At 44.0% G+C, this 11,201-nt stretch overlaps 2 protein-coding genes across 5 annotated transcripts in view; one reads left to right on the forward strand and one right to left on the reverse strand.

The window, feature by feature from the left end:
* Capn3 (calpain 3) overlaps positions 1–3,470 on the forward strand; it is a 57,008-nt gene extending 53,538 nt beyond the window's left edge. For 2 of the 3 annotated variants that reach the window (XM_008846820.2, XM_008846822.2), the window contains 8 exons: positions 292–369; positions 745–802; positions 887–951; positions 1,420–1,488; positions 1,576–1,654; positions 1,857–1,973; positions 2,591–2,649; positions 2,971–3,470. In XM_008846820.2, coding sequence (XP_008845042.1) covers positions 292–369; positions 745–802; positions 887–951; positions 1,420–1,488; positions 1,576–1,654; positions 1,857–1,973; positions 2,591–2,649; positions 2,971–2,997 — 552 coding nt within the window. In that variant the 3' untranslated portion in view covers positions 2,998–3,470. Of the gene's footprint in view, positions 1–291; positions 370–744; positions 803–886; positions 952–1,419; positions 1,489–1,575; positions 1,655–1,856; positions 1,974–2,590; positions 2,650–2,939 lie in introns of all 3 variants that reach the window. The other variant, XM_008846821.2, reaches the window with a different exon arrangement.
* Positions 3,471–4,969: 1,499 nt separating this feature from the next.
* Znf106 (zinc finger protein 106) overlaps positions 4,970–11,201 on the reverse strand; it is a 68,316-nt gene continuing 62,084 nt past the window's right edge. The window contains exons 21-22 of one of the 2 annotated variants that reach the window (XM_008846826.3): positions 9,048–9,194; positions 4,970–8,658 (exon numbers count right to left, since the gene is read on the reverse strand). In XM_008846826.3, the coding sequence (XP_008845048.1) occupies positions 8,602–8,658; positions 9,048–9,194 (204 nt within the window). In that variant the 3' untranslated portion in view covers positions 4,970–8,601. The remainder of the gene's footprint in view (positions 8,659–9,047; positions 9,195–11,201) is intronic. The other variant, XM_029570269.1, reaches the window with a different exon arrangement.

Below are 11,201 nucleotides of genomic sequence, written 5' to 3' on the forward strand. Positions count from 1 at the left end.
GGCTAGAGGAAATGACTAGAAGGGTCAGGCTTGAAATGGAGGAAGTTCTAGCTGGAGGAGGCTTGGGGAGGGGATGCATGGCAAATGTGTCCTTTGGCCTGAGGTCGGGAGTGAAGAGCTACCGAGGTCTAGATGATTCCTACTTGGGCTTACCAGGGCAACTAAGAACCTGAGCCCTGACAGCTCCTGCTGATAGCTTTGGGGCACTGAAGCCCCTTTGCCTAGAGGAAAGTGTCCTAGCCAGTGTCCAGCCTCGATTCCTGTGAACCAGTCTCCTTTGTACTCCCATAGCTATGGCCTGGCAACACAGATCAGGAAAGTGAGGAACAGCAGCAATTCCGCAGCATTTTCAAGCAGATAGCAGGTGATGTAAGTATCTCCCACCCTAGGGCTCATGTCTCTTCCCAAATGGACTGCTCAAATGACTAGTTAGTTCACTGTATAGCGGAAGTCATTTTGGTTTCATGGAACCAGGGGATGGGTGCTGCAGCACAGAAAACTGTTAAGTCTTTGGGTTTAGGACTGACAATCACAGGATGGGTCAGAGCTGTCTGGCTATGAGCTGCTCACTGCAGTCAGGAGAGCTGAGGGTGCAGCAGCTGGTCTTCCTCAGAAAAGCCGTATCTTCACTTGATGGAACAGCACTGACAGGGACCTTACCACTGTGGACAGCTGGATTTGTTCTTCAAAGCCTCTGCTCTACAGGCTGCTCTGTCCTTGAACCATGATTCTCTCCTCCCTCAGGACATGGAGATCTGTGCAGATGAGCTCAAGAATGTCCTTAACACAGTGGTGAACAAACGTGAGCAACTCACACCAGATGCTGGGGATGGGCAGGGGGCCCGGCTGTGTGAGAGCACCTCCTCACTCTTCTCCATCCCCCCAGACAAGGACCTGAAGACACAAGGGTTCACACTGGAGTCCTGCCGGAGCATGATTGCTCTCATGGATGTATCCTTCCTGCCACTTTCCTAACCCTCTGGCATCTGTCCATAGGGGCCAGGGAAACAATTAGGGGTGTCCAGTCAAGCAAAGGGGCCCAATTTATGCCTGCGGAAATACTTAAGGAGATCCTGACTCAGACCATCCTGGATGCTGCTATGGCAGGGGTTGTCACTGAGGACTGGCTTGTGGCTGGTTTCCACCTCCAGCTCCTACCTCAGGCCTGAAATCCTACCTGGAACACTGCCCAAAAAAGGAGGGTTCCTAGAGGAAAGGCTCCATGTGCTGTAGAGCTGGCAGGAACTTGGTAGAGAGGAAGGAAGGGAGGGATAGAGCAAGAGATAGGGAGCTGGGGCAGAGGCTTCTGGTTGCACCACCTGCAGAATCCCCTAGATACTTCCTCCCAGTTCAGGGGAGCCCCCTCCCAGTTCTGGGGGATTTTGCTATGTGCCTGTAGCCCTGACATCCCTCCTCCAGACAGATGGTTCTGGAAGGCTGAATCTGCAAGAGTTCCATCACCTCTGGAAAAAGATTAAGGCTTGGCAGGTAGGATGAGTCAAAGGCAGAGTAACAGAGAGAGCTGATTCAGGGATTTCAGAGTGGGACTTCTGTCTTCAAATCTTCTATTTTCAGAAAATCTTCAAACACTACGACACAGACCATTCCGGCACCATCAATAGCTATGAGATGCGAAATGCAGTCAATGATGCAGGTGCTGGGAGGAAGGAGGTGGCAAAATACAGACGGGTGCTGGGGAAAGCAGGAGGGATGAGAGACTAGGTGACCAGGGCCCTATCAAAGGAGGGAGGTAGCTTCCTGTTCTTCCCCAGGCCAGCATAGCCACAGGGCAGGGAAAACAGAATGCCGGACTGACCATTCTACCTTCTGTTCCTCCTCACCCTGCTCCTTCTCAGGATTCCACCTCAACAGCCAGCTCTATGACATCATCACCATGCGGTATGCAGACAAGCACATGAACATAGACTTTGACAGCTTCATCTGCTGCTTTGTCAGGCTGGAGGGAATGTTCAGTAAGTTGGGGGAAGGGAGGGTTTAGCCCTCTTGAGTCCCTTTCCCCAAGGCACAGCTGTGGTAGTAGGAGCTCAGCATGACAATTGCCCAGGCTACTCCACTAAGGATGCACAAAGGCTGATGCTGTTGACACAGAAAAAGATGACAAAACATGGGCGGGGGTGGATACTCTGGTTATTTGAACTGAAGGACAACATTAATACTTAAGACAAGTTACAGAGTCAAGCATGGTGCTGCACACCTGTAATCCCAACACTTAAGTAGCGAAGGCAGGTTTGTGAATTCAAGGCTAGCCTGGGCTATATAGTGAGACCTTGTTTTAAAAACAAACAAGAACTGGCAAGATGGCTTAGCTTGCTGTGTAAGCCTGGTGACCCGAGCTTGCTCACCAAAACCCATGTAGAGGTAGAAGGAACCAGTTCTATAGTCGTTCTCTTGACTTCCACGTGTGTCATGATGTGTGCCCCCCCGCCCCCGCACACAGTTAAAAACCAAAAACCCCACCCCTAAAAAACCACAACCAAACCAAACCTAGGGGAAACAAAGGAGCAAGTAACAGAATGAAGCGGGAGGGAGTCTGTAACTGGCCTTTTGGCCCATGTGTTCCTTCACACAGGAGCTTTTAATGCATTTGACAAGGATGGAGATGGTATCATCAAACTCAACGTTCTAGAAGTAAGCATAATAGACATAGCACATTCCTCTTGTACTGTATAATCCAAAGTGAAGTCACTGAGGCAGACTGGACCCACTGTGTACTTCTCATTTCTAGATGGTGGTGGAGGGATGGGACAGGAAAGGAATGTTGAAAGCAAGCCTAGTGGGGAAGTTACTTTGTGCTGGAGAACACATTTTCCTAGGAAAATTCCAGGGAAAAGGATGCAGTCAACAGGCTTCTCCTTAAAATATTCCCGCTATTCCCTTTCCAACAAGATCCCTAGGGTTGATGGGCCTCTCTTTTCTAGTCTTTGTACCGATCTTGAGACTTCCTTTCAGTGGTTGCAACTTACCATGTATGCCTGAACCAGACTAGCCTCACGCAGGATCACTCAAGATTTCAACTTCACCCAACATAGAACCCAGCAGCTACACCTCCAAGCCTCAGGAGACTCCTTGGTCTTGTTCTTCCTCCACTTTGTCCCATAATGTCTTGATGCCTAGCCTGATGCTTGGGAGAACAACTTTCCCTTTGCCACATGTAGGCAAATGTCTGCCTGAGCTAGGGGCAGCCTAGCTGGGAGGTCTGCTGGTTCTGAGCTGCCTCAGCTGTGAAGCACATGCTCCCCGCTTAGCTTGCATTGGGCTTGTTGGCAGCACTTGCCAATGGCCCTGGCTTGTGCTGGAGCCTTCACATCTTTGTATTCAGTTCTACACTTTTCAGGATGGGTCTGCTCTGTGGTAAGCAAAGCACAACAGGGCTGGATATTTTGGGTTGTCTGACTCAAATATGGCTGCATTCTGAAAAAAATTATCTAAATAAAGGCATGTGTATGGCTGGTTCCACTGGTGGTTTTCTATTTTTCAGCCACAGCAGGACTGAATGCCTTCCAATCATACACTCATCTAGCACCCATAGAAAGCCTCAGTTTGGGACTGGGAGATGGCTAGGTTGGTGAAACACTTGCTGAACAAGTACGAGGATCTCAGTTTGGATCCTCAGCATCCACATAAAAGCCAGGAGTGGTATGACATGTCTATAACTCTAGTATTGGGGAGCAGAGACCAGGGCTTGCTGATCAGTCAGTCTAGTCAAAGGGGCAAGCTCCAGGTTCAGTGAAACTGTCTCAATAAGTTGGAGAGGCCAGGAGATGGCTCAGTAGGTAAAAGTGCTTCTTGTTCAAGTAGTGGATCTGAGTTTGGGTCCCCAGCACCCACATAAATATAAATACTGTTAGGCACAATGGTCCACCTGTAATTCCATCCCAAGTGAGGCGGAGAAAGGGGATCCCTGGAACAAACTGGCTAGACTAGCCAAACTGGTGAGCTCTGGGTTCAAGTGAGAGACCCTGCCTCAATATATAAGGTGGAGTGTGATCAAGGAAGACAGCTAATGTCAACCTCTGACCTCTCTAAGCACACATATACCCACACCCACAGAGCCCTAGTTTTAGTCTATGGATCTGCTCAATCCTGTCAGGACTCAAAAGATATACAGGGTTGGGCCTGGTTAGTACATGGATAGAAGACCTCATTTCAGAATAGAACAATGGAAAATACAAAAACAAAACCTAAAGCCCCACTTAAATCACAGGAATTACTCAAGATATTTTCCAAGCTATATAAGGGAGGGAAACAGTTATTGGTGTATAGAGTATGTATGAGTAGAGGAAAAAAGGATAATGGGTGGGGGAGGAAGGTTATGATCAAAATACTTTTTTTTTTTTTTTTTTTTTTTTTTTTTGTCTTTTTGAGACAGGGTCTCCCTGTAGTCCCAGCTGACCTGAACTCACTATGTAGACCAGGCTGGCCTTGAACTCACAACGATCTGCCTGCCTCTGCTTCCTGAGTGCTGGGATTAAAGGCGTGCACCACCACACCTGACTCAAAAAGTACAATATATATATGCTTATGCCATTGTGAAAGAATAAAATTTAAGCTGGACATGGTGACACATGCCTTTAATCCCAGCACTTGGGAGGCAGAGGTAGGTGGATCTCTGTAAGATTGAGGCCAGCCTGGTTTACATAGTGAGTTCCAGAGAGACCCTGTCTCCCATTCTCAAAAAAAGAGAAGAAGAAATACATTTAAAATAACAAAATAACAAAGTAAATGGGGATCAGAAGGGGGCCAGTTACTGGAGGGCAATGTGAAAAAGATGTAGTTTTTCACCCTAGCTCCTCTGCTCTGCTCACTGGCCTGTCTATGACACTGAACAAACCCTTGACTGCAGCTCTGTGTTAACATCTATAAGCACATTGTGTTTTCTACTCTATTTTCTAAGTCAACATGGAAAAGGCTGACTATGAATATGCAGGCAAAATAACAAAAGTAAACAGTCAATTAGTAAAAGTACTTTATTTTCCTCTTGTATTTGCTTTACATGTCACTTTACAAAGTTAGGAAGTTCACAGCTTTATACCAAAATGTAAGAAGGCTATTTGTTTAGAAACATTTTTGCAGTCAAATGTTACCAATATTTTAAAAACTCAGAAAGCAACAGTGCTGGAGCGGCTCTGGGGCACCTACTTCCTAACGCCTTTCCTCCTGGACCCTCTACCCATTCATTTGTACTACCTTGAATTTTGAGCAAATCTGGGAAACTTCAGTCACCATGTGACCCAGCAGGGCCAGTTACTTGGGGTTGGAGGTGAAAATGGTTAAGTATTTGGTTTGTTTGCATGAAGATTCAACATCCATCTGCATGTGGGACTGAGAGTAACCCCGAGTACCCACTCCACAGCTTGCTTCTCACTAGCCACTGGGCCACTTCTCTCAAACCTCAAGGGTCCTAAGTGACAGGCAGGGATGAAAACATCATTCCAGAAGTGTGTCAGGCACAGTCTTTATAATAATTCTAGGAACTGTTCTCTAAGTAGCAGAAACAAATTTGCCAAGTAAGCATATGTGAACTGCAATCTTTTAAACAAACCAGGATGTATGCACTGTTCAAATTCCACTTCACAATGTACTTCAATTTCCTCTCCAATAAATTCTTCCAGAAAATATATCATGCCAATCCTCTACGTGCACACCTACACCCACCAAGCCAGCCACATGCCTAGTCAATGAAGTTGTCCACTAAATAATCTCCCAGAAAAACAACAAAACCTTTGTTAAGACAACAATCTTAAACAGTAATTGCCTTCAATTACATCCACTAAATAATCTCCCAGAAAAACAACAACAAAACCTTTGTTAAGACAGCAGTCTTAAACAGTAATTGCCTTGAATTACATGTAGTTCATGAACTCAAACACTCAACTGCTAACTTCTGAGAAACTTTCCATACAGAGGCAGGAGTGCAATGGTAAATAATGACTTTCCAAACTTAAGTAATGTCAGCACAAGAAAATTCTTTGCTCCTTTATTTGCATGGTGTACAGTGAACAAATGAGTATACCAAAAACATGTTCGAACCAATTAAAAACTTTCAAAAAACGGAAAGTGGCCGGTAGTTTATCAGGACTGCCATTGAAAACACTCATTCAAATATACAAAAGGATTTATTTTTATAAGGTTTTCTTGGCTTTCAGCCTTAGATGAACATAAACAAAAATACCATTAAAAAAATGACCTTCAACTACTTGTAAGAGATGTGTTAGGTTTTGGCAGGTTATTGGACAGTTTCCGTCTTTCATCAAACTACTAAACAACAGTCAGCACAGGCCTGAGCTGCCCTTCTGTGAGGGGAAACAGAGGCTGGATCATCTGTATGAATGTCTTAAAAAGTAGCTTGTTTTCATGTAACTTTCAAGACACTTACAGGTAGTAACTGTAAGGATTACTTCTCAACACAGGGCTACACCACTTCACACTAGAGAACACATTAACCTGATATTGAAAAGAAGTTCACGTTTTTTAAAAGAGCTCATTACTGTTACTGCTTCAAAGAAAACTATGAAATGAGGAAAAACATGACAAGTGTGGGTGCCCACACACATACACGCAAACAAAGGAACTTTCACACACGCAGAGGCAGACACATGCACACCATGCTACCAAGTTAAACCCAATCACAGTTCTTGCTGATCCTATCCTCACTACTGTTCAACACCTTATGCTCTCCTTCCCTGCTGTGCAAAGGCCCTGCTACTCTCATCACTTTAGACATTCCTCTGGGTGGACAGGACACCTGTGTAGCACAGTACTGGAACACACTGCCCTGCCAATGTGGAAATGCAGTGACACTCCAGCTCAGAGGACAATGCCAGGTTTCACAATAAACCCAAATGAACTTTCCTATGAAAAAACTTCCCAGACTCACTGAAAAGTGTGGCTTCTCTGGTCACCCTTAGGGGAAATGGAAGTGAGAAGTAGAGAAAGTATCTTAATCTCACACAGAAGCGTGAATACACTTTATCTGTAAGCTCTTCTCAGTTTTCTTCACCATCACACAGTGTTGCTGTCTTCACACCTAAGTCATGTGGCTAACACAAGAGTTTTCCCATATAATATAAAACAAGAAAATCACTGTGAGGCCATGTTATCTAGTATGGGCTCCTTGTTTAGTTCTTAATATGAATCCAGTAAGAACCACTGGAGCAGCTCCTAGAAAAAATGACAGTCTTCTATACTATTTTTAGAGGGCTTATAGACCCTTTTCAGCCTATCTACCAATCTCTTGTGAAGTCAGCCTGCCCTAAAGCCTGAGGGGAGGCTCAAACATAGATCAAAGACAAACCTGGAGACTGTAGTCACAGTAACTAAGCATCACATCCTGAAGCTAGGTTGTGTGACATGAGGCTCCTGTTCCTTCTCTTTCTGAAGAATCAAAGTTTAGAGAATCCAGAAACAAGAGATTAGAGAGTAACACTTGTTTAGTTTTACTGACCAATCTAAAGAAAATCAAAGAACAAAGAAATGTCACTAAGACTTGGTGACATGGATGTTCTCCATGGTAGTCTTTTCCTTCACTGTACTCCAGTCCTTTCCCCGCTGGCAGGAAAGTGAAGGCAGACATGGCTTCAGAAGGTAAGTATCTAGGAAGCCTGCCTGAGGCCCTAACTGAATCCAGAGGCTTCTTCCAACTACACTACCTGGGGTCCTGAGGGTGGACACCAAGCACCCTGTGAGCCTTGCGTGCCATCCTTCCAGGCACAGTTAGATGGTGAGAGAGATGTGGGCCGGCAGTGGAGCAAGGCAAAAGGTTTCCAAGTCACATGGGACTTGGAGAGTCAAAAGCTGGGAAGGAAGATAAAAGTACATCTCAGTTCAAACAGCTGCCATCCATCACCTGCAACAGGGAGCGCCCAGGCCTAACAGCAAAACTGAGGGCAGACATCCCACTGAGCACTGCAGTGAAACCTGCATAGAAGTCCACTGGGAAATGCTGTCTCTAGGGACTTAGCATTATGGGTCTCATCTGAATTCTAAATACAGCAGGCAGAGCAGCCACTCTAGCTAATTTCAAAACTCTACCATGTGTCTGTCCTTAAGCACTTAAAGCCAGCTTTGTCCATCTACAAAACAGAATCGTGAAACAGTACACATAAGTATTAAGGAAGAAAACTATTTGTTTTCCACTTAATTTTAAATACCCAGTTATTACAAAAAGGGAAAGAAAAACTGATCCTGAAAATCTAGCATAAACCATCACAAGAACATAAAGCAGAAACCACAAATGGAATCAATAAAATATACGTATGATTAGGGCCAAACTGGGTAACTAATTAACATCTGGATCTTTAATCAACACCTATGGTGTGAGCAGCATCAATCACTGTATGTCATTCTGTCCCAGAGGAGTAGGGCTCCTTAAAATGTTTAACCTTCACTGTTTCTATGCTCCAGCACAAACTTGAATCGCAACCTATCATTTCCTAGAGCTGCCCAGACTTTGCTAGTGATAGGACTGGCTGGGAACCACTTTCTCCTTCCCAGCTTCCCTACGGAAGGAGGGTGGCCCATGTGAGAGGCCAATATGAAAATAGTTCACTAATGACTTCCCAGCATGGGAGGCAAAAAACTTCATGAATCAATTTTGCTGTCATCTTCGGCATGCCGTTCAATGTGTCCTGCTGCATCCTAGGGAAAAGAAAGAAGGCCCATGAGAGACAAACTGGTACTAGGACAGGAGAAAGTCAAAGCCAAGGAGGGCCATACCAGCTTCACACATGAGGGCATGGAAGCTCTAGCATTTTGTTAACAGGAAACTATACAGTTAAAGATAAGGTCTCATCTTAGCACAACAGCACAAATCTAAAAAATTTGCATAAGACCTTTATTAGAAACTACCCAGTTCTTTTCTGAAAACCTTGTTTAATTATCCCCCTGCCCCGAGTCCCTGAGTAATGAAAAGAAAAATCCTACTTATTTATTGCTATTCTGAACACTAATGAAGCAAAGTAGGTTTGCTGGTCTTTGCTCTTAGCAGTCTGCTGACCCAAGTTAAACCTTCAATCCCACAGAAATACCTGCTTGGATCCTTTCCTAGCAGTGAAAAAAGCATCACAGTTCTTCCAGCGACATTTCAGTGTCTGAAAGTTTGGATTGGTGTGGTCAGTCAGCAAGTGTTGTTTTAAGTGATCTACAACACCAAATATCAGAGAGCAGCCATGCCACTGTAAGAAAGAGAATGAGGGGGCTACGTGAAGAAGAGTGCAGTAAAATGCTGCCCCCTAAAAGCAAGAAACAGAATGAGTTAACTTGGGCTGAGGAAGAAAAAAGGAAGTCCCTTACCCCTTATGTACTGCTGGTGGGATGCAAACAAATCCAGCTACTATGGAAGTCAGCATGGAGGTTCCCCAAAAAACTAACAACAGGTCTTTATATGACCCAGATACACCACATGCATACTCATGTTTACAGAAGCACTATTTGCAACAGCCAAGTTATGGAAACAATCTAGATACCCAACAACAGAGGATGGATAAGGAACATATGTTTATTTACAGGGTTTTCATTCAGCCATAAAGTCATGTCATTTGCAGGAAAATAAATACAATTGTAGATAATTTAAGTAAATTAAGCCAATCTCAGAAAGAAAAATATTGTTTTCTCTCACATTTCTTATATTTTATATAAAATCATGTGTGTATATATGATATGAAAGTAGAAGTAAACTGTCTAGAGGGGAACAGGGGACTGAACAAAGGGGAGGGGATGAGTAAGAAAAGGGAGGACAAAGGGCACGAAGAGAAGTGCACTCAATATACAATATATACATAAATAAATAAAGTCCCTGAGCCAGGAATGGTGGTTCATGCTTGTAATCCCAGCACTTGGGAGGGGGAGGCAAGAGGACTGCCCTGAGTTCAACACCAACTGGAACTATAGGAGACCCTATCTTTAAAAAAAGGACTGGCAAGATGGCTCAGTGGTTGAGAGCACTGGCTGCTCTTGCAGAAGACCTGGGTTCAACTCCCGGCACCCATGTGGCAGCTAACAACCATCCTTGGCTCCAGTTCTGGGGATCTGACACCCTCTTCTGGCACTGTATGACAAGGGTGCAGGTAAAACACTCATACAAATGAAATAAAAAAATTTAAAGGTCCCTTAGTCTTTATGATTAGTTACAAAATGTAATAGTCAAAGGCAATTAAATTAATCATAACAAGGAAATGACTAGAAGGTCTTCTGACACCTGGACATTTTGTTACATTTATTCATTCATTCACTGATGGGAGGGGAAAGGATGTGTGCATGTGTGTGGAGGTCAAATGACAACTTGCAGAAGTCAGTTCTGTCCTTCTAGCACATAGGTCCCAGGGACAGAACTCAGGACATCAGGCTTGGCAGCAAGTACCTTTGCCCTCTGAGCCAACTCGTTGGCCTCATTTTGGCATTTTGAAAAGGCAAAGCATTACAGTAGCTATTTTGTCTGATAAATATTTATAGATGAATTAACCCTAAATTTACTTTAAACCATGTTCTTGCCATGATAAAAATGTTCATTAATTTGTTACAAAAGGCAAACAATTTTCCTATACACTGAAAATGATATATTTAACAATTCTAAGAACTGTTGACTTATAAATTTGAAAACAAAAATGCCTAACAAACTACAAAAGTATAGAAGCTAGGATTGATAGTGCACACCTGTAATTCCAGCATTTGGGAGGGAGAGGCAGGACACATCAGGAGTTCAAGACTGGCTTTGGCTACATGGTTGGAAGGTAGCCAGGGCTATGTGAGACTGTCTCAAAACAGCTATTTGTCATGGAAGCCTGACTTTTAAAACTTTTATCACCTGAATCACAATCTTTCACTTACCCACTTAAAAGCACAAAGACTCTCTGTTCTGGCTTTTCCCTATTGTCTTGTTAGTAACAAGTTTTATGATTTCAATTCTAGAATGCTCTTTTAAAAGATTTTTTTTAGCATATATTAACCATACATAATAATGGTTTACTATGCTATTTCCATATATGTATAGAATATATTTTGATCACATTCACTCCAATTACCCATTATTGCCCCCCACTACCCATCTTGCCCTCCCTCTCCTGTTGATCCCCCCACTACCCATCTTGTCCTCCCTCTCCTGTTGATCCCCCCACTACCCATCTTGTCCTCCCTCTCCTGTTGATCCCCCCACTACCCACTCTTATCTTCCCACTACCCATTCT

The sequence above is a fragment of the Nannospalax galili genome, unplaced genomic scaffold, assembly GCF_000622305.1.
Source record: "Nannospalax galili isolate Female #2095 unplaced genomic scaffold, S.galili_v1.0 scaffold342, whole genome shotgun sequence".
Classification (NCBI taxonomy): Eukaryota; Metazoa; Chordata; class Mammalia; order Rodentia; family Spalacidae; genus Nannospalax; species Nannospalax galili.